The 23,664-nt window shown below is 36.6% G+C and overlaps 1 protein-coding gene across 1 annotated transcript; it reads left to right on the top strand.

The window, feature by feature from the left end:
• Nucleotides 1-18,527: 18,527 nt before the first annotated feature.
• Nucleotides 18,528-20,020, top strand: LOC101898504 (septin-2-like). Its single transcript, XM_005186446.3, has one exon. It carries the CDS (start codon nucleotides 18,626-18,628, stop codon nucleotides 19,883-19,885), a length of 1,260 nt encoding a protein of 419 aa, XP_005186503.1. The 5' UTR covers nucleotides 18,528-18,625; the 3' UTR covers nucleotides 19,886-20,020.
• Nucleotides 20,021-23,664: the final 3,644 nt, after the last annotated feature.

Below are 23,664 nucleotides of genomic sequence, written 5' to 3' on the forward strand. Positions count from 1 at the left end.
AGAAGACCAAATTTTGAAGAACCAATAGGACTGCGATCATGGGAATAAGGGCCTGAAGAGCTTGAATTTGGAGTTTTACAGAAATTTTTTGAAACATCCCTTAAACTTTTAATGGTGGTTAGTTTTTTAAAGAACAAGTGGGGTTTACATTTTCTAGAGGATATTTGCCATAAAAAGGATATAACCGTGGATCTCCATGAATATTTGTTCAAGGACTAATATTTCAATAATCTGGGAATTAAAAGCTGCTTTTCTCAGGACTCCAACTGAGGATGTATAATAAGAACCTCCCGTGAACTAACAGGCTACAATCCTGAGAATCTATATCTTATTTTTCAACGGTCATAAATTAAATACCTTAAGAATTGTTTCTATTTACGATGGCTGGAAAATGATTTTATTTAAAGAAAATAATAAATAAATGATTTTATTTATTTAAAAGACATTCACAAATTTCACATCTAGAATATTACCGTTAAAAAGCATTGCTGAAGCCCTAATGTCTATGGCAGATCCCCTTGAGAAACTTTGACCCCGACTGGGATATTCTATCAAAAAAAAAACAACCAGTTTATCCTATCTATAAAAAAAACTCTGAAATATCCCCACTTCGTTGAATAAGAATTTCAAGGAACATCAGACCCAATATCAGTGATATTTAGGACATACAAGGCTGTAATCGAGGACATTTGGAATAATTTGTAAAGATTTTAAAATTTGATTCCAAGCTCAAAAAGTTGCAATACCCATAGAAGACCTACAGGTCTTCCCATATAAAAGATCAATAGGTCTTCTCATAAAAGACTAATAGGTCTTCTTATAGAAGACCAAAAGGTCTTCTTATGGAAGACCAAGAGGTGGTCTTCTCATAGAAGATCCTGGTGGTCTTCTCATAGAAGATCCTGGTGGTCTTCTCATAGAAGATCCTGGTGGTATTCTCATAAAAGTTCCTGGTGGTCTTCTTATAGAAGTCCTATAGGTCTTTTTATCGAACACATAAAGGTCTTCTCATAAAAGACAAATATATATTCTCATAGAAGTCCTGTAGTTCTTCTCATCAAAGTCCTGCATGTCTTCTCATAGATGAGACCATGAGAAGAAATCCAGATGTTCTCATTGAAGAACTGGAGGTCTTCTAATAAAAGACCTGGAGAATTCCCCATAGACGACCAATAGGTCTTCTCATAGATGAGAACCATCAGTCTACTCATAGGTGACACCAATAAGTCCTATCAAAAAAGTTTAATTTATTCCTTATTTCAATTTATTTGATTTTTAACTCAAATTTATTTTTATTATTTTAATTCAAAAATACATATATTTTTTTCACTTACGTTTAAATTTATATACACATCCTGCAATAAAATGAATTTGAAATTAAATTATCTTCAGTCTATGGGGTATTGCTGGTAAAATCAATGAAAATTAATGTATTACTTTTAAATTGGTTTTCGTAAAATGGCTTAGATCAAAGTGCGATGATACATCAATTACCCAGGAGACTTAAGAAAGACATAGTAAAATGCAAAAATTTTGATTTTTTTTAGAGAGCAAAAATTTTGGATTTTGAACAAACGGACAAATAAGGACTAGTCGGGACGAAAAAAAATAAGTCACCTATATCTTCTTCAAAAAACAGGGCCTTACTCTGAAATAAAAGGATTTGAGACAACTGATTCGCCTCTATATTATGTACCGGATTTTAAACTAATCTTTCTATTAATGTTTACAAATAATAAAGGACTTCCAAATAATCGTCCTTTTTATTTAATATAACATTTTCTTTTAAATTCCCATAACCTTATTCTCTTTTTAATTAAAATTCTACCATATTATGGTGTGAAAATAGATACACACTCAATTTAATAACTCTTCCATTCTCGGTTACAATTTCATATCATAAATATTCATTTTTTTAGTTTAGTCTCATCTTCTTCGTTTCTTATCAAATAGAGAATTTGGTCCCTATTTGAATTTGAGCATAAAACCTAAATGCACACACACAGATGTGAACATACACACTCATAGAGTGGCACCCACACACACACAATCATCCTAGTTAAATTCGTATAAAAGTCACCACAAGCAATAACTGTAAGTTTTTCTAACTTCTTGGCTTGCAGCTTTATTATTTGTGAGATTGTATTAATTTTTATGTCCCTCTCTCTCTCCCTCTCTGCTTCCTCACCACTCTCCTCAGACATAGGATACTTGGCACAGCCAACTCAACTAAAATGTATTTTTACAAATAAAAATTTTTGGAAATCTAGTTGTCAACTTTGTGTGAATGTGTATGTGTGTGTGTAGTAGATGTGTATTGGGGTGTAGTGAAAATATTATTTTCGTATTTTTAAGTGAGAGTTTTTATACCCTGCACCACATAGTGGTAAGGGTATTATTTCTTTGGGCATTTGTTTGTAACATGGAGAATGGAAGCGAGATAGACCCATAGTTACTTTTGAGAATCTTCATAGAATCATTTTCTGAGCCGATTTATACCTGTCTGTCCGTCCGAACGTATGTTCAAGTTTTTTTTTGCGAATAAAATGCATTTACTACCCGATTGCGATGAAATTTCCCAAATAATATATGTTTGGCCCAAGGACGTAACCTATTGAAATTGTTGCGAATCGGTTCAAATTTTGATATAGCTAACATCGACCGATTTCGAATTAATTGTACACCAAATGACCAATATCAGTCCAAATGACCTGAATTGCAGCACATCCGGCCGAATTCAGTCTAGAAGCAAGTACATGAAATTTTATCCGATTTGTGGTTTTAAGTCCCTCACATGCGTAATATGCACTCCACAACATTTATATTTGGTACCAAATCTCAAATACATCCTAGAAATACCTCTGGCAAATTTCGACACATTCGACCGAATTTAGTCTAGAAGCAAGTTAATCATATTTGGAGAAAATCGGTTCAGATATAGCTATAACTCCCATATGTATGTTTCATCCGATCTAGGGTTTTAAGTCCCCCGCATGCGCAATATATACTCCACAAGAATAATCTTTGGTACCAAATATCAGATACACTTTAGAAATAGGTGTTTAAAATTTTGTCAAGATCGGTTCCGCTCCCATATACATCTTAAACCGATTTCGGGTTAAATGTGCATTCAAGGGCCAATATTAGTGCAAATGACCTGAATTTTGGTACATCCAACCTAATTCAGTCTAGACACAAGTACATCAAATTTGGAGAAAATCGGTTCAGCACCAAATGGCTAATAATGGTGCACCAAATGGCTAATATAAGCTCAAATGGACTGAATTTTGGCACTTCCGATGGAATTAATCCTAGAAACAATTAATTCAAATTTGGTGGAAATCGGTTCAGATATAGCTATAGCTCCCATATATATGTTGCATCCGATTATATGCATAATATGCACTCCACAAGAACGATGTTTGGTACCAGATATCAAATACAGCTCAAAAATAGGTGTTTAATTTTTTTAAGATCGGTTCAGATTTGGATATATCTCCCACATATACCTTTATCCGATTTCAGGTTTTTTGTGCCAGAAATAGCTAATATCAGCTAAAATTTACTGAATTGTCTCACATCCGCCCGAATCAGTCTAGAAGCCAGTACATCAAATTTCGAGAAAATCGGTTCAGATATAGCTATAGCTCCCATATATACGCTGCATCCGATTTTGGGTTTAAAGTCCCTCACATGCGTAATATGCACTCCACAAGAATGATATTTGTTAATAGATATCAGATACAGTCAGAAATAGATGCTTAATTTTTTTCAAGATCATTTCAGATTTTGATATATACAACAAAGTCAAACGCCATAATTTTTACTTTTTTTTTTTTTAATTTTATTGAATGAAAGCAAAAAATGTCGGATATAGCATCAAATTTTAGAATAAGTTTAGATTTGTGCGAATTGGACACATTTGGCACAAATTATGGCCTTCCAATGGCCAATGAAACCGTCACACGCTGCCCAAATGTTGCTCTGCGGTATTTTGGCCCATTCCCGGCGAAGCGCTCGCATGAGGTGATCGAGACTTTGGTATTTTTTAGTGCCAACCTTGCTTTCCAAAACACTGTAGACACCAACTTCAGAGTACAACGGATTGGTATCCGGAGATTTTGGTGGCCATTTTGCGCTGGAAATAAAGCGAGGAACATTAATTTTGGAACCATTCTTGGTTGGCGCTCGCTGAGTGCGATGGTCCTGGGTCCTGTTGGAATGTCCAAAGTCTGCGGCCAAAATGTTTGCGTGCCCAAGGCTTAAATACGCACTCCAGAATATTTTCGCAATAATATTCGGGATTTATTCTAATGCCACGGTCGATTAATACGAGCGGTGAGCGAAGATCGGCTGTTATGGCAGCCCACACCATCACCATGGCTGGCGCTTGAGTTCTGGTGGCAAACCGAAGATACACAATATTTGCTTACAAACTGCTGGACAATGAATGTGTTCTCATCGGAGAAAACCAAAATTCGACAGTTCACCACTTTCGGCCAAGCGAAGCAACTCTTTAACTCTTTTGAGTCTATTTTCTTTCTGTTAAGGTGCAAGTTCTTGGACTTTTTGGAATTTCAATGGCTTTACCCCGAGCTTATTTTTCAATATTTGCCGAATGGAATATTGCAATATGTTCAGCTCACGAGCCATTTTTCGGTCATTGCGACGCGGGTTTCGATTAAGTCGCTTCTTTACTCTTCGAACCATTTTTGGTGATGTTGCGGTTTTCTTCCGTCCACTTCCTTGACGTCGGGCTACGCTACCAGTACTTCGGTAACGAGCGATGATACAAGACACAAAAGATTTATTCACATTTAAATGCTGGAGGACTCTAACGATAGCCACTTGTGGTTTTCCCCAGCCAAATATAAAGAAATCACACTATCACGAATAACTTTATTTGTGGAAAATTCTCATCAAAATGCTTTTGTACGCTTGTAAACTATATAATTAGCTGTCACTGAAATAATTTTAACGGCTGTCGGACGATTGGCTTCAAAATGACAGCAGTCTGATGTTGGTTGCAGTTTTTTTTTTTTTGATTTCACCCTTTCTTTATCCCATATCAGGTTTTTGTGCGCCAAGTCGCTGATATCAGCCCAAATGGACTGAATTTTGGCACTTCCGACGAAATTCAGCCTAGAAGCAACTACTTAAAATTTTGGGTGAAAATCGGTTGAAGTTTGGATATTGCTCCCATACATATATCATTGTCCGATTTTAGGTTTATTGTGCACCAAATGGATAATATCAGCTGAAGTGGATTGAATTTTGGCACTTCCCATGTATACGATTCATCCGATGTGTAATATGCACTCCACAACAATGATAGTTGATACCGGGGTTCAGATACAGCTCGAAAATACCTCTGCAACATTTTATCGAGATCGGTTCAGATTTGTATATACCTTCAATATACATCATCATCCAGCCATACGGTTATTGCTCACCATATTTATAATATCAGCCCAAATTGGATATACTCATATCAGCCGATTTTTTCCATTTGGTGAAACTCGGTCCGGTGTTTCTATTGCTCCAATAACTATTTATACCCTACAACACTATGTGTTGGGGGTATTATAAGTTTGATTGGGCCAGAATTTATGTAACACCTCGAAATATTGGTTTCTCATATAGGAAAGTATATATGGATCTTCCTAGCTCGCCGAGCTGAGTCGATCTAGCTATGTATGTCCGTACGTCCGTCTGTCCATGTTAATTTGTAGTCACGCTACAGGTCACAATTATGGCCCGATCCTAAGGAAATTTTGCACGAAGGTGGGGTTAGGGTCAGAATTTCTTTTGGAGATGATCGCCAAATGTGTAGGGGTTAAAATGGACCAAATACTGAAAAAAATGTCCGATTTTGCAGTAGCTATACAGGTCGCAATTATAGACCAATCGACGGAATTTCGCATGTGGCTAGAGTTTAGGCCGGGGAAGAAGCCTACCAATTTAGGTGGTCATCGGATAATATTTAGCGGGTAAAATAGATCATATCTTTTTTGTTGAAAAAACTGTATCGTTTATTATAGTGTTGGAGGGTATTCAACGGTCGGCCCCGCTCTACTGTAGCCTTTGCTTGCTTGTTTTTAATATAATTCTTATCGAAGTCATATTATTCACAATACAGCAATGTTATCTGGTACTAGAGCTGTAAATCCTCCATCAAATTTGTTGAAAATCGATTCAGAGTTGGATATAGTTCCCAAATTTGGACTACCTAAAATGTCACAATAAGCATTTAAAAAGGGTATGATCTACTTCACATAAATTCCCAATATAAAACTTAGTTTTTTACTGGAGGTCTACTAAATAGGCCTAGTGGTGTAGGTTATCATATATTCTGCCCGCCCGACTTTTGACCTTTCCTTCCTGGGTTTTGTTAAAGCAATGAAATGTCATTGATAGGTCATGTCCTTAATTTTGAGGACTTAAGAAACATATGCTGCTACCAATATTGAATTTCAGATATAGTCAATCCTCGCCCTGGACTCTGGTTTGTGAAAATATGAACTGAAACATATTTCCTTTATAAAATTTTTCATTAGACATTTCTTCCCTTTCAGAAATGTTTTCAATTCCCATTATCATAAAACAAGGACTGGTCCTTGATTTGTTTGTTGTTGCATTTTTCTCTTGTATTTTGTTACATGCCACCCTAATACACAAATTTGCATACAATTTAACGAATGCATTGCAATGTGCATGTGTCTTAGATAAATCCGGCATGTCGAGTTTACTTGCTCAACTAAGTCTTCTACACACACGCACACACATCTAAACTCATAGCCAGACATTCGACCATGTTGGGTATCCTTAATTTGAAATAATACCGGACAATTTTCAAATATCATCATTTCCTTTAAAGGCTTGAAGGCAAGACAAGCTGGGCCAAGCCAGGGGAACAGCATGGAAAGAGTCAAATAACGCCAAAGGCATATTAAGAAATACGACATACAATTCTGACATAGCTTGGGAGTTTGGAAGAAGGGAAGCCGAAGAAGAAAAAGAAGAATTTTTATTAAAATGTCATTGTGAGGGTGTTTGTGTGGAAGCGAGAGGAAGAGAGAGAGAGAGAGGGTCATCATATCTTCACAATTTTTGGCTAAATGCAGGAAGATATTTTGATGGTTTTCCGTAAGACATTTGTAGTTCATACATTTGATGCTTCGGCTTCCTTTTCATATATGGAAGCATGTATGAAGGATTGATGGAAAACTTGATATTAGTTCCGTATTTTACGATCCCAAGGGGCATTTTGATATTTTGCATGTAGGAAACTAAATTCTGTAAAATATGCTTAGAATGCTAAGTTTAGGTTTCAAATTACTTAGAAAAACAAGTTAAGAAATATCTGGCGGTTTTGCCGACAGCTATTTACCCTCAGCCAATGTTCGATTATTTAAAAATATATTTTGACTTGTATTACGATTATTCAAATTGTTGACCCTCTATGGAGAAGGTTCCGAAGGAATAGGACAATATTCTCAATTTCATTTCGAACCTAAAAAAACATGATATAAATATTGGGACGGGCCAGCTTTGGACTATATCGACTACTTCTTCACTTTTTATGAAATATGTTAATATTTTCAGAAAATTTTGAAATATGTCCGAGTCCAGTTTCATACTTCATCTAATACAGATAAAAATACTAGTACCGCAAAATTACAAGAAAATTGAACATTTATATCCAATTTTATGCGAAATCATAAATTCCACATTGATCGCAGGTTTCTGATTGAGAGAAATATTTAGATACAGCAAGTTGCAAAGAATCGTTGTCTTGTTTCGCAAGTTATGACAGATGAAAGTATAGAAAATGGTGACCCTTGGTAGGGTAGAGGTACCAGAACGGATTCTCAGATTTATACCATCTTCAAAACAGATTTAGTGTTAGCAACAATTTTTCTATGTGCGAAATTTGAAGAGAGTTGAATGCTTATTTCGCATTTTATAATCGTTTTGGTTATTCAGAACTTGGATCCTTTTTAGGGGAGGTAGCAGAAGAAATGGTCCGATTTCTACCATCTTTACAACATATATTATATTGATGGAAATATTGCGATATACCTAGCCTGAATGGGATCGGATGTTAATTTGGCGTTTTATGAGCTTCATGGATATTCAAAATGTTAACCCTTTGTGGGGGAGGTACCAGAAGGAGTGGACCGATATACCCCAACTTCACAGAAGATTTTGTCTTAGTAGAAATAATACGATGTGAGTAATTTGAAGACAATCGGACTCTTACATCACATTTTATCCGAGTTATGATAATTCACAATTTGAACCCTTTGTGGGGCGAGGTACTCGATCGGTTGGTCCAACCTATACTATCTTTATAACAGATCTTGCGTTGATGGAAATATTCCGATGTGCCAAGTCTGAATAGAATCGGATGTTTACTTCGCGTTTTATGAGCTTCAGGGATATTCAAAAATTTTGACCCTTTGTGGGTACCAGAAGGAGTGAATCGATATATTCCATCTTCACAGCAGATCTTGCGTTGGTAGAAAAATTGGTATTCAAGGATATTAAAAAATGTTGAACCTTTGTGGGGGTGGTACCAGAAGGAATGGATCGCTATATCTCACCTTCACACCAGATCTTGGGTTAATAAATAATATTGTGATGTGTGTAATTTGAAGATAATCGGAAACTTAAATCACATTTTAAAAGAATTATAATTATTCAAAATTTTGACCCTTTGTGGGGGAGGTACCTGAGAGAGTGGACCGATATTATCCATTTCCGAACCTGATCTAGCACTGATGCAAATATTTTTAAAGATTTTTAAAATTGAAACAAAATCGGATTATCCTTTCTCTTTATGTGCCATAAAAATAGTTTTTGAAAATGTCGACCTTTTGTGAGGGAGGTACCAGAAAGAGTGGACCGATATTGCCTATCTCCGAATTCGATCTAAGTTAGATAATAATATTACGATGTACCAAGTTTGGATCAAATCGGATACTCCCTTCGAGAGAGAGACAGCCAGAGAGACAGATTGGCGGAAGGACGGACATCGCTAGATTGACTCCAAATGCCTTGATACGGATTTGGTCCAAAGAGACCTAGGGTCTAAAACTATTCGATGAGGCACATTTTGGCCGTATCAAATAATATAAAATAGCCAATAGTCATACGACTGGGGGTATAATAAAGGGTTACGGTTCTGAGACTCTGAGACTTTTGTGGTGGAGGTACCAGAAGGAGTGGACCGATATTGCCTATCTCCGAATTCGATCTAAGTTTGATAATAATATTACGATGTACCAAGTTTGGATCAAATTGGAGACTCCCTTCGAGAGAGAGAGACAGCCAGAGAGACAGATTGGCGGAAGGACGGACATCGCTAGATCGACTCCAAATGCCTTGAAACGGATTTGGTCCAAAGAGACCTAGGGTCTAAAACTATTCGATGTGGCACATTTTGGCCGTATCAAATAATATAAAATGGCCAATAGCCATATGACTGGGGGTATAATAAAGGGTTACGGTTCTGAGACTCAAAAACCAAAAATTTAGGAGGTTTCGATATTAGGATTAGGAAAACCTAGGGCCACTGAGAACGTTTTAAGATTATCAATTTAGGACCCAGATAATGTAAGATCTAAATTCAAAAACTACAACAATATTTTTTATTCCAATCGCATCCTTTGCAAATTTTAATACCTCTTCTTCCCCACATCCCCAAGCTCCTTCCACCGCCATAATGCATTCGCCCAACCTAAGATTTATAATTTCTAGCCCATTTTGAAAAGTTTTGCCAAGACAATTTCATGTAATGAAATGTTGCCATTGTTCATTACCAACCAACTGCTTGGCCATATGTTGCCGCCAAACATGTAATCACAAGCATAGCTTGAACACACTTTATCGAAAGTGGAAAGGGGGGTGATGGAATTTTTAACGCTATTCTTCTTCTCTCCGTTTACGTCTTTTAGTTTCTTGCAATTCCTCTTCGCATATTTATGGCTGTGTATCATTTACACTTAATTAAAAGCCAAAGTTGAATAGTAAAGCAAGTATGAAAATGCTGAGAGGGGGTGGGGTATGGAGGCAGGACGCAACAAAAGTAGAGGCGTTTTATGGTGAATGGAATGGAAGGAATGAGGAAAAAAAAACAATCGAATATAAAATTAAAAGAAATGCGTTTAAATTATAGCGTTCATAGCGACTGGCAGACAGATAGATTTAAGACGACGATGGAGGAGGAAGATTTACAGGAGCTGTCACAGTGGGAGAAAATTCTCGAAATTTTTTAGGTGACAAGATGAAATATGCACAAATATGTGACTATTTTATAAAAAAATATAAATATATAAAAATCTATAGAAAAAATATTTCGCCGATAATAATAAATTCCGCAATATGGAGGTCACATTAATTCGCTTTTTTTTAAGACATTTTTGAAAATTGTATATTGAAAGGGTTGGCGAGCCGATGACCTCTACATAGTCCAAATAATTAAGTTGTGAAATAAAAAACACATTTTTCCAAGTGAACGGATTGGTACTTGGCAATTTTGAATATATGGTGACGTGGCATAAATCTGTATCAGGTCTAGCCGAAACACCTTCCATGTGAAATTCAACACACAATCATAGTTTTGTGTATAAAACTCACCATCAGAACAGTTCACTTGGTTACCAACAACAAATTTTTTTGCGAACAGTGATAGTGGTTGGCTAGCCCTGATCCGTATTAATAACAGAGTAAAGTAATTGGCTGACTGACTGGCTTTAAGATTCATCAACACCCTGACGAAAAGGCAGACTGGAGAATTTTTGAAATTTTGGGTGAGGGTCATTCTTGGTCTGAAGGGGTCAGATAGGGCTGGGTTTTAGGAAATTCGCACTAAAACGGTACGAAAAGTAGAACTAGGACTCCTAAGTTTGGAATGAGGGTCATTGATGGAGTGTATGATATATGTATCAAAGAGTTTTTGGAAATTCGCACTATAAGTGTACGAAAAATACTAAAATATACTACATTTGGTACCATTTCGTATCATGTGAACAGTTAAAGCTTAAAACCTGAAATTTGGAATGGGAATCAAGGTTGAGGAGTAGTAGAGTCGAAGGTAGTTTTGGAAGCGTGTACTCATTTATACGAAAATTACGAAATTTGGTACAAATTAAATTGGGGGGACCGAATGGAGCTGTAATGCTGATATTTGAAATTAACATTACTGGCGGAGTGGATGATTGGGGAAATGGCGGAATTTTTCGAAATTTGTACTTATGTCCAAGAAAAGTACAATATTGTACTAAATTTGGTATTTGGAGTCGATGTAAGAAGGTAGTATTGAAACTGTGTACTCATATGTATATGAAAAGTACTAAATGGTACTATATTTAGTCAATTTTAAGTTGGAAGAGCGGATGGAGCTGGAGTCTTTAAATTTGAAATTAACATTACTGGCGGAATGTAGAATTGGGATATGAAGGAAGTTTTCAAAATTTGTACTTATGTGCACGAAAATTACTAAATGGTACTAAATTCGGTACACTTTCGATTTGAGTTAACCGATAGAGCTGGAAATATAGAAATGAAATTACTATTGCATTGTAGGCCTGGGGAATGCTGGTAGTTTTGAAAATTCGTATTTATGTGTACTATATGGTACTAAATTTGATACAATTTATATTTTGGGTGAACCGCTAGAGATGGTATCCTACAAATTGGAAATAAGATTTCTATTGGACTGTATGATGTAGGTAGTTATGAAAAATGATACTTATTGGTACTGAATGGTACTCAATTTGGTTTAACTTAAATTTCAATTTCTGGCGAAGTGGAGGACTAGGATATGGAAGAAATTACTTATGTGCAAAAAAAAATACTAAATGGTACCAAATTTTGTACAATTTCGATTTAAGAGAACCAATAGAGATGGAATCCGGACATTTTAAAATAATATTACAATTGCATTGTGGGACTGAGGTATATAGGTAGTTCCGGAAAATCATACTTATGTGTACTAAATGGTACTAAATTTTTTATAATTTAAATATTGGGTGAACCGGTAGAGTTTGAATCCTGAAATCTAAAATTAACATAACTGGCGGAGTGGAGGATTGGGGATATGGAGGTGGTACTTATGTTCAAGAAAAGTACTGAATGGTATCAACCATTCGAGTTGGAATCCTGAAATTTGAAAATAAGATTTCTGTTGGACTGTATGATGCAGAATTTTATGGAAATTTGAACTTATGTGTACTAAATGATACTAAATTGGGTACTATGTGGATTTGGAGTGTCGGAGTGAACTCTGAAGTTTGGTATTAGGGTTCATGTGTAACCTGGACATTTAGAGGTGGTCTTGGAAATAGACTATATTTGGTACAGCACTGCATTTGGTAATGGGATAAGGGATAGAAACAAAAAATTCGAAATTTGATATATAGATAACTGTTGGTATCTGAAGTTGATATTTGGAGGTGGGCTTTGAAATGCTAACTATAGTTGTTCGAAAAGTACTAAATGATACTAAATTAGGTACAAATCGAAATTGTGATAAATCGATTGAATTAGAATTCTGAAATGTGCAGTGAGAGTCACTGATGGAGCGCTGAATAGATGTACGAAAGGGTTTGTGGAAATTCGAACTTTTTGGTTATGAACGGATGAGACTGAAATTAAGAAATTTTGTATTCAACTCACTATTGATGATAGGTTTGTGATAGTTTTTTTTTTTTTTTTTTTTCAAATATGTACTGCAATGGCACGAAAAGTACTAAATATACTATATTTGGTACAATTTGGTATTGGGCGAACAGATAGTGCTTGAAATCCTGAATTTGTTATTAGAGTCGCAGATCGTATGTAACCTGGACATATGGAGGTGGTTTTGGAAATGTGTGCTATAATTGTTATTGTGTGAAGGGATAGGGATACAATTCTGAAATTTGATATTTAGATTACTGCTTGTATATGTCTTTTAAATTTGGCAGTGGTTGGAAATGTCTTTTATATTTGTACGAACTCAATTTGGTTTTGGATGAAGGTATAGGTTTTGGCTAAAGATATTTCTGGAATTGACATATAAAGAGGTGGTTTTGAAAATGTGAACTAAAGTTGTACGAGATGTACTAAATTGTACTAAATTTGGTATAAGTTAAGGAATAGAGCTGAAATCCTGAAATTTGATATGGATGTCACTGCTGGTGTCTGTGGTTGAGAGAAGGAAAATTCGGAAAGTACTAAATGGCACTAAATTTGGTATTGGGTGAAGGGTTTTTTCGTTTTTTTTTTATATGGGAACATTAAACAGTTTTATACAGAACAAGAAAAATATATTAAGGTCGGTCAGAACTTTTAATACCCTAGGGTAAAGTAAACATTAGAACCCATTATGACCCACAAATACCAATTTCTAAACAAATTCGTGGGAAAATGTGGAAAAAATAATCAAAATGCTGAATATCGGGAGGAAGTTTCGCCAACGAGGCTAGACCCCATTGTGACCCACAAATACCAATTTTTAGACAAATCCGCGAAAAATTTGGCAAAAATCATCAAAATACCGAGTTAATATACCCGATTTGGAGAGGTATAAAAATTGGATGTGGGTCAATTGTGCAATGGTTTTACTAATATCCTCAGCGATAAATTTCAAAATGAACGGTTTGAGGACTTTTTGTTGTCAAAAAAGTGAAAATTTTTCCAACAATTCCAAATTTCGAAGCTTAATAAACCTTTTTCCATTTGATCCTCCACTGTGTCCATCCGTCCAGACATACAGACCTACATACAAACACCCTCTATTTATGTACATCATTTTGTGGGTGTTAACTTACTAATAAAATGAAATAGAAATGAGATAAGCAAAAAAAAAAAACAAAAAAAAAAAAAACATCTACAACAACAAAAACACCAAATCTCACACATAAAATGAAGAAGTTTGTAAAAATGTTGTATTTGTTGTTGTTGCTGCTTTTGCTGTTGAATTGAATTCGTTACAAATTGAATTGCCGGCAAGCATCCTTTTTAATGTTCCAAAGAAAAGCCAGCAAGACAAAGAGAGAGATATGGAAGCAGAGAGTCTCACAACAACAAAGATGAAAAACAACAACAACAAACAAGAAGTGTGAGTGTGTGTGTGTGTGTGAAAAGAAAACTCCCAAAGCTATTGAAAACATTCATATAAAAGTAAAATATCATGTTACAATTGTCGTTTTCTTCAGTTCCTCGGATGATGATGATGCTTGGATTTTTTTGGATACTTCTATTTGTTTTTGGGAGGGAATGCCAAATTTGGGAGGGGGAGTTTGGGTAAGAGTTGTGAAATATCTAATGCCTTAACCAAGAAAATGGGGGGAAATCTTTTTATACATGTTTTCATACAAGAAATCCCATCATCATCATTAGGGAGCAGAATATTTTCGTTTTTTTTTTTTTCTTTCTTCCCAGAGAACAGAGCAGAGGGAGACGGGTATTTGAAGAACGAACATATGGTCATGCTTGTTTGAGTCTTGATTTTTCGTTGTACGTTCTTTATTTTTCCTCCTTCTTTCAATTGCTAAAATCGCAGTTGATTAGGGGAGGGGTAGGAGAAGAGGGGTACTTTGGTAATTCAAGGGGTTGTTTGTCGCCCAAACAAAAGCCTGTAAATTAGTCTACCTAATGACCGTAACAACTGGGGATTCGTATCATGTCATCATTGTTGGCATTGGCCGGTAATGATGTTAAAATTACAAATCAAATGTTAAATTGAAGCTAATGCCTAACATCACATAAGAATCATAAGAAAGGACACACACAGATTACGGAATTACGTTGAAGATATGTGTAATTTCAATCTTGTGGTTGGAATATTGAAGAGATTATGGGTTTATTTTTCGATTTCAGAATACAAATTGAAAACTGTGGCATACCTTTTTTAAGTATTAAATTATTCTAACAACAAATATGATATGAAAATGGGTATCTCTACTTAGATGACTTTTCCAAAAAAATAGTTTCTAAATGTCTTCTATAGAAGAAGCCCCGCTAAAGTACAGATATTTTAAAAGTCTTCTTCAGACGAAGAATTTTTAAAAATATCTTTTTACGGCTTTATAAAGAAGAAGAAATCCCTGACTAGTAAAGGTTTTCCAAAGAATATAGAGAATTCTTTTAATATGCATTCTATAAAAGAACTCTTAAAAAGATGCTCTTAAAATTACTTTTAAAGAAATACAATTTTTTACGATCTTCTTTATTGAAAATACTTCTGACAGGTCTTCCTAACATGAATATCTTCAACGGGCTCTATATAGAAGAAGACCTTTATATGGTCTCCCATGAAAGATAACCTTTTTGAGTTATTCTATATTCCGGCTAAAGGCTCAACTTCCTTCTAAGGGCCTTTAAAAGCAGAATGTTTTCTATTACTTTTTATTCTTTTTTTTTTTTTTTTTTTTGTAGAGAAAAGTTTTTTCTACGGTCTCCTAGTAAAAGAAGGGTCTTGTGCGGGAATGGGGATGAAGAGACTTCCCTTCGAGGGTCTTCTATAGATAGAAGGACTTTCGAAGGCCGCCAAAAAGAGAAGGTCTTTCCAGAGTCTTTATTTAGAGAAGGCCTTTTGAGCGTTTTGTATAGATCGGAATATCTTCTATGGACCCTATATAGGAGAAGATCTTTAGATAGTCTCCCATGGAAAATAACATTTTTGAGTTATACTATATTCCGGCTAAAGGTCTTACTTCCTGCTAAAGGCCTTCAAAGAACGATTGTTTTTTTTTTTTTTTTTTTTTTTTTGTAAGAAAAAAAATGTTTACAGGTGTTTTATGGCTGTCTGTGGACGGAGGTCTGAGGTCTGCTAGTAAAAGAAGGTTTATCGAAAAACTTTTGCTGAAGGCCTTGTATAGAGATGATGTTTTCCGGGGGACTTCTTTAAAAAAACTCTTCGAAGGTTTTCTACGGAGTGACTAACTTTCGAGGGTCTTGTACGGGGACAGGGATGAAGAGAAGGTAGTCTCTTCTTAGAGAGTGTTCTACTGAGAGATAGCCTTTCAAAGGTCTCCTGGAGAAAAAGACCCTTCGAAGTCCTTCTGTAAAGTGAAGGAGTTACGAGAGCGTTCATTGAGAGAAGCCTATTTGAAGGTTGCCTATAGAGAGAAGACTTTTTCAAGATATTCTATACAGAGCAAATCTTTTAAAAGTCCTCTATAGAGGGAAGACCTTTCGAAGTCTTCTATAGAGAGAAATTAGTCGAGAAAAATCTTCTGTAAAAATAGAATTTCTAGAGAGAAATGTCCATAGATGGTCTTCTATGGACCCTTGGAAGTTCTACTGTATAGGGAATTCCTTTCGAACCACTAGTCTACATGGAAAACGGAGGACTTTCTTTCAGAAGCAGTCTATTGAGAGATAGGTTTTCAAAGGTCCCCTGGAGAAAAAGGCCCTTCGAAGTCCTTCTGTAAAGTGAAGCACTTTCGAGAGCCTTCATTGAGAGAAGCATATTTGAAGGTTTCCTATAGAGAGAAGATTTTTTCAAGATATTCTATACAAAGTAAATCTTTCAAAAGTCCTCTATAGAGGGAAGACCTTTCGAAGTCTTCTATATAGAAAAAAATGTCAAGAAATCTTCTGTAAAAATAGAATTTCTAGAGAGAAATATCCATAGATGGTCTTCTATGGACCCATGGAAGTTCTACTGTATAGAGAATTCCTTTCGAACCACTAGTCTACACGGAAAACAGAAGACTTTCTTTTAGAAGCAGTCTTCTAGAGAAGATCTTCCGCAAAGTGGTGATCATTCGAAGTTTTGCCGAGAGAAGACCTTTCGACGGTCTTCTGTAGAGAGAATGACTTTCGAAGGTTTCCTTGGGAAAAATGTCCTTCGAAGGTCTTCTATACAGAAAATATGTCTTCTATAGACTTTGATAGGGAGAAGGGCTTTCAAGGTTTTCTATAGAGAGAGGACGCTTTAAGGAAAAAACTGCTTTAGAAGATCTCCTTGAGAAAATATGACTTCTGAAGGCCATCTATAAAGAGAACGTCTTTTGAGGGACGAAGAAGATCTCCTAAGGAAGAAACTCTTTTCAATAAGCGAAGATGACCTCCAAAAGGTATCCTACAGAAGATGACCTTCAAAAGGTCTCCACGGTTTTCTCCACAAAGCGTCCTTTTAACAGTTTTCCATAGAAAAATCCGAAAGTACTCCGCAGAAGAAGGCTTACCAGGTAACGGTCTTGTTTAGAGCTTCAGACCCAAGTGGAGGTTTTCTTCGGGAGTAGACTGTATAAATGTATTCTTCGAAGAGCAGACCAGTCTTAATAGAAAACGACATCGCCTACTTTCAGAGGACGTTTTGGTTTTTTGTGAGATCTGATCTTCTATGACAAGACCTCCTGCTCTTCTACGAGAAGATCTTCTGGTCCCTTCTCTCTCTCTCTTTCTGATAATCTCGTGAACATGTGCTTTTTTAGTACAGCTTCTACGAGGAGACTTTCTAGTCTTCTGGGAAGACTTGTTGGCCTTCTCTGTAAATACCTTTTCGACTTTAATAAGAAGATCTTTCGGATTTCTGTGAGAACACCTGCATCTAGCAGGAGGGAAGACCTACAGTTTATTTTTAGAGAGGAGCTTTTCCTTGGATCATTTTTGGAGGAAATACCTCCTAAAGATTTTCTATAGAAAGAGGTCTTATTAAAGATCTTGTGGATATGGAAGATATTCTAATGTTGTTTATCGACAGAACAGTTTCCAAAGGTGATCTATAAACAGCAGACCTTTTCCGATTTTTTTAAAGGGTTTATTGTAAATAATAGACTGGCTGAAAAAATTTCATCAGATTAAAGGTGTCCTCAGCAAGCTTTGCTATAGTCAATAGACCTTCAGAAGATCTCCCATAGACAGAAGGTCATCCTGTTTGAATAGAAAAATTCTATGAGTCCTCTTTAACTGCAAGATTTTGGGAAAAGGTTCCATAGATAAGGGACCTTAACATGTTTGTTAAGAAAGAAGTCATTATGAGATCTTTCATATGAAGGAGTCATGTTTTGAGGTCTCTAAGCCGAATATATTTTCTTTGTTTTAAATATGAAATATATTTAGAGGTCTCCCAAAGATAGTTTGGCAGAAACATTTATACCGATACAGCTCTTAGCCCTCTGCGTAGCTGCCTCTCCTGCCTCATCCCTTTCAAAATATTTTTATTTTTACAACATTACCAAAATGTCACATTTTTGCTTCCATAAAAATATTCCAAGACATTTCACAGAAATTTTTAGCTGATGTTTAAGTGATGTTACATTTGCAGCTGCTTAAATATTTAGACCAACCCACATGCTACATATTAAGGACTTAAAAACCTCCTTGTACGATTATTGCTATTAGCTGCTTGTGCTAAGCCATAATCTTATTACCTGCTTTTATGATTTTAGTAAGACGAACTAAAACTCTTCTTGGAAAATAGGAAAAAAAAATCCAAAGGAAAATCGTAAAGGGCAGGACAATTAGATTTAGCAAACTCTGTCCTGCTTTCAGAGCAGGTAGGCGGAAATAAGCAAATAAATACAAGCGGAATGCTAAGGGCAAGCAACATTCGTAAAAACACACTCCCACCTACAGCAACGCTACTACTCAGCACGGAAGACAAAAATTAAGAGAAAAAGAAACCATGACCATTGAAGTATCAGTGCCGCCCACCAAGGATTTGGTCACCCGTGTCCTCAAGCAAGCTGGCCATGTGGGCTTCGACACCCTACCCGATCAGTTGGTGAATAAAAGTGTACAAAATGGCTTTGTTTTCAATGTCATGTGTATTGGAGAGACGGGATTGGGTAAGTCAACCCTAATGGACTCTCTGTTCAATACCAGTTTCGAATCGGTGGCCAGCCCCCATACCCTGCCCAATGTAAAGCTAAAAGCCAATACCTATGAGCTGCAAGAGAGCAATGTCCAGCTGAAACTGACCATATGCGATACGGTTGGCTTTGGTGATCAAATCAACAAGGAGAATTCCTTTAAGGCCGTGGTGGATTACATCGATGTACAATTCGAATCCTATCTGCAGGAGGAATTGAAAATCAACAGATCTTTGGTAAATTTCCATGATAGTCGCATACATGCCTGTCTGTATTTCCTGTGTCCCACGGGTCATGGTTTGAAATCTCTGGATTTGTTGTGCATGAAGCAACTGGATAGCAAAGTGAACATAATACCTATCATTGCCAAGGCGGATACGGTCTCCAAGGCAGAGCTACAACGTTTTAAGTCGAAAATCTTGGAAGAGTTGAGTAAAAATGGTGTAAACATTTATCGTTTCCCCACCGACGATGAAACCGTGGCCGATACCAACTCCACCATGAATGATCACATTCCCTTTGCCGTGGTGGGTAGTCGAGAATTTGTGAAGATTGGCAATAAACAAGTCCGCGCCCGTCAATATCCCTGGGGCACAGTGCAGGTGGAGAATGAGGTCCACTGTGACTTTGTAAAGCTGCGGGAAATGTTGATACGCACCAATATGGAAGATATGCGGGAGCAGACCCACCAAAAACACTACGCGTTGTATCGTCAAACTAGGCTACTGGAAATGGGTTTCTGTGATTTGGATAATGACAACAAACCCGTATCGTTCCAAGAGATATTCGAGGTAAAGAGATCGACTCATCTCAATGAATTGCAAGCCAAGGAGGAGGAGGTACGACAAATGTTCGTGCAACGTGTCAAAGCCAAAGAGGCAGAACTGAAGGATAACGAAAGGGAACTACATGCCCGTTTCGATAAACTGAAGAAGGAGCATGCCGAAGAGAAGCGAAGATTGGAGGAAACTCGTCAGAAGCTGGAAGAGGAATATATTGAATTCACCACCCATCGGAATCATTACAATTCCAGTAATCACACCATGACTCTGGGGAAAAGGGGAAAGAAGTAATTTCCTGGCGGAAAGGAAGTGTCATTTATTGTAGAATTTCTGAAATAAATCAAATCCGTACCAATTTGTTCAAAACATTTTGAGTTCTTTCTCCATCTAATTTTTAATAAAATTTTGAGTTTTTTAATTAACAAAGATCGAAATTATTTTTATAAAAATTTAGGTACAAAGGTACTCTTTAGTCTTCTGGGAGAAGATTTTCCGGTCTACTGGGAGTAGACTTTCTCGTTTCCTGGGAGTAGACTTTCTCGTTTCCTGGGAGAAGACTTTCTAGTCTTCTGGGAGAAGACCTTCTGGTCTTCTGTGAGAAGACCTTCCGGTCTTCGATGAGAAGACTTTCTGGTCTTCTGTGAGAAGACCTTCTGATCTTCTCTGAGAAGACCTTTAGGTCTTCTGTGAGAAGACCTTCTGGTCCTTTATGAGAAGACCTTCTGGGCTTCTGTGAGAAGACCTTCTGGTCTTCTGTGAGAAGACCTTCCGGTCTTCGATGAGAAGACTTTCTGGTCTTCTGTGAGAAGACCTTCTGGTCTTCTGTGAGAAGACCTTCTGGTCTTCTGTGAGAAGACATTCTGGTCCTTTATGAGAAGACCTTCTGGTCTTCTGTGAGAAGACCTTCTGCTCTTCTATGAGAACACCTACTGCTCTTCTATGAGAAGATCATCTGGTCTTCTATGAGAAGACCTTCGGGTCTTCTATGAGAAGACCTTCGGGTCTTCTATGAGAAGACCTTCGGGTCTTCTATGAGAAGACCTTCGGGTCTTCTATGAGAAGACCTTCGGGTCTTCTATGAGACGACCTTCGGGTCTTCTATGAGAAGACCTTCGGGTCTTCTATGAGAAGACCTTCGGGTCTTCTATGAGAAGACCTTCGGGTCTTCTATGAGAAGACCTTCTGGTCTTCTATGAGAAGACCTTTAATCTTCTATGAGAAGACAAGACCTTCTGGTGTTCTATGAGAAGACTTTCTGGTCTTCTACGAGAAGACCTTCTGGTCTTCTATGAGAAGACCTTCGGGTCTTCTATGAGAAGACCTTCTGGTCTTCTATGAGAAGACCTTTAATCTTCTATGAGAAGACCTTCGGGTCTTCTATGAGAAGACCTTCGGGTCTTCTATGAGAAGACCTTCGGGTCTTCTATGAGAAGACCTTCGGGTCTTCTATGAGAAGACCTTCTGGTCTTCTATGAGAAGACCTTTAATCTTCTATGAGAAGACAAGACCTTCTGGTCTTCTATGAGGAGACCTTCTGGTCTTCTATGAGAAGACCTTCTGGTCTTCTACGAGAAGACCTTCTGGTCTTCTATGAGAAGACCTTCTGGTCTTCTACGAGAAGACCTTCTGGTTTTCTATGAGAAGACCTTCTGGTCTTCAATGAGAAGACCTTCTGGTCTTCTAAGAGAAGACCTTCTGGTCTTCTATGAGAAGACCTTCTGGTCTTCTATGAGAAGACCTTCTGGTCTTCTATGAGAAGACCTTATGGTCTTCAATGAAAAGACCTACTGGTCTTCTATGGGAGGACCTACTGGTCTTCTATGAGAAGACCTACTGGTCTTCTATGAGGAGACGACACATACTTTTTTTAGCCAGCTCAGAAGCGAAATTTCTGCTATAGAAAATATAGTTTCTAATTACTGCCTATTTCTACACAAAGAAATCTGTTCTCAGTAAACTGATGACAATTTTTTTTACCCTCAGCCATATGACCAGGGAGGGTATCTACCATTTGATACAACCAAAAAGGTACCTAATCGAAATAACTGTTGTAGATTCTAGACTTCTAAGGACCAAAATCGTTTCAGAAGATTTGGAGTCGATCTAGCGATGTCCGTCCGTCTGTCTCTCTGGTTGGTGCGCACGATAACTCACTCCCCGATAATAATATCATTATTATATTATCATAATATTTGATAATATTATTATCAAAGTTTAATAGAGTTTGGGGATGGAATATGTCGGTCCAGTCCTTCTGGTACATCCCCACAAAAATTGAATATTTTCAAAGAAATAATTCAGTAAACAGAAAGAGAGGAGGTAATCCGATTCTGGTCCAACTTTGCAAATCCTAATATTTGCATCAGTGCTAGGTCAGGAGTGAAAAAGGAAAATATCGGTCCACTCCATTAAGTACCTCCCCCCACAAAGGGTCAACATTTTGAATATCCATGAAGCTCATAAAAGCGAAATTAACATCGGATTCCATTCAGCTTTGGCACATCTCAAGACTCCTATCAACAAAAGATCTGGTGTGAAGATGGCAGAGATCGGACAATTTCTTCTGATACTTCACCCGCAATGGTTGAAAGTTTTAAATAACCAAAACTATTATAAAATCCGAAATAAGCATACGATTCTCTTCATACCTCACACATCCCATTATTTCTACTAAAACAAGATCAGATGTGACGATGGGGTACATCGGTTCACTCCTTCTTGTACCTCCCTCACAAAAGTTCATAGGACGAGAAATTAACATCCGATCTCATATTTATTTTTCTCAACCAGAAAAAAATGTAAAAATAGTCTCACCTCATGGAATGAGATTTTTCAAATAAAAAAATCCATTAGCTCATTAAGGCTTGTTTTTTTCTTATAGGAAGCTTTCAGTCCTTTGCTCAATTAATTTAAATGTTTTAAGAAATGCATTCGTTATATTTCCTTCGAAGCCCATATCATTTGCTACAAAGAAAACATTTTCAAAAATATTCCCTCAACCAGAATTCCTTTTGATATCCTTGTATTGGCAAATTCCATTAAATTGGTAGGTTGGCATTCTTCTGCTGCACTCATTCATGTCTGGCAAATTATTAAATATTAAATGCTTCAATGGATGTGAATGTTAACAAATGTATTATTAAAATTGCAATTTTTATTAATCATCGAAGTGTGAATATATTTTAAAAGTAATTTTATCGGTCGTGGACGATAAGACATGCAAACGCTTTTGGGGGGGCAAGAGGGTCAATCTCTCATGGCATGACTGACCACAAAATTTTGCATCACATTTTGTAGGCCACAATTGGAATATGGAGATATCTCCTTAGTTGTTATTATGAATAATTAAATGAAGCGAGAGGGAAGAGATACAGAGAGATATCACATCCTCAGGTCATAACCTCAATCTTGGCTGCCTGTTTGGCCGGAAGTTGGTGCCAGAAATCAATTTGTTTATTGAGAATATCCATTCAAGCTGAAATTGATTAGATGTGAATGGGATTGGAAATAATTTTGAAGAAATTTGAAAATATTTAATGGTGTTGTGGTCGTGTAAGATGAAATGATTCTTTTAAATATTTTTAAATAAGTAAATCCGGAAACGGAAGCGATAGGAAAAAACAATATAATTTGTAAAGCATCAATTTTTATAGAAAAGAAACGACGGACACATAGACCTATATCAATGCAATTTTCCTTTGGTAAGTAATTTGGTATTACAGTTATGAGGTCATATTTCTGATATTGTTATATGAGGAAAAAATAATATTGCATGCACTGGAAAAAAAAGGATTTAACCTGTTCTAAGAATAGCTATGGAATAGAATCGATAACTTTGAAAAGATTTTAATGGCCTGTGTTTTTATACCCTACACCACAAGGTGGTCAGGATATTATATTTTTGTACATATGTTTGTAACAGGCAAAAGGAAACGAGATAGGCCCATAGTTCCTTTTGGTGATCAGCATAGAATCACATTATAAGTCGATTTCTGCATGTCCGTCTGTCCATTTAAATGAAATACAGGTAGCATTTATTATCCGATCCAGATGAAATTTTGCACAAGCCA

Source organism: Musca domestica, unplaced genomic scaffold (assembly GCF_030504385.1).
Source record: "Musca domestica strain aabys unplaced genomic scaffold, Musca_domestica.polishedcontigs.V.1.1 8, whole genome shotgun sequence".
In the NCBI taxonomy this organism is placed as follows: Eukaryota; Metazoa; Arthropoda; class Insecta; order Diptera; family Muscidae; genus Musca; species Musca domestica.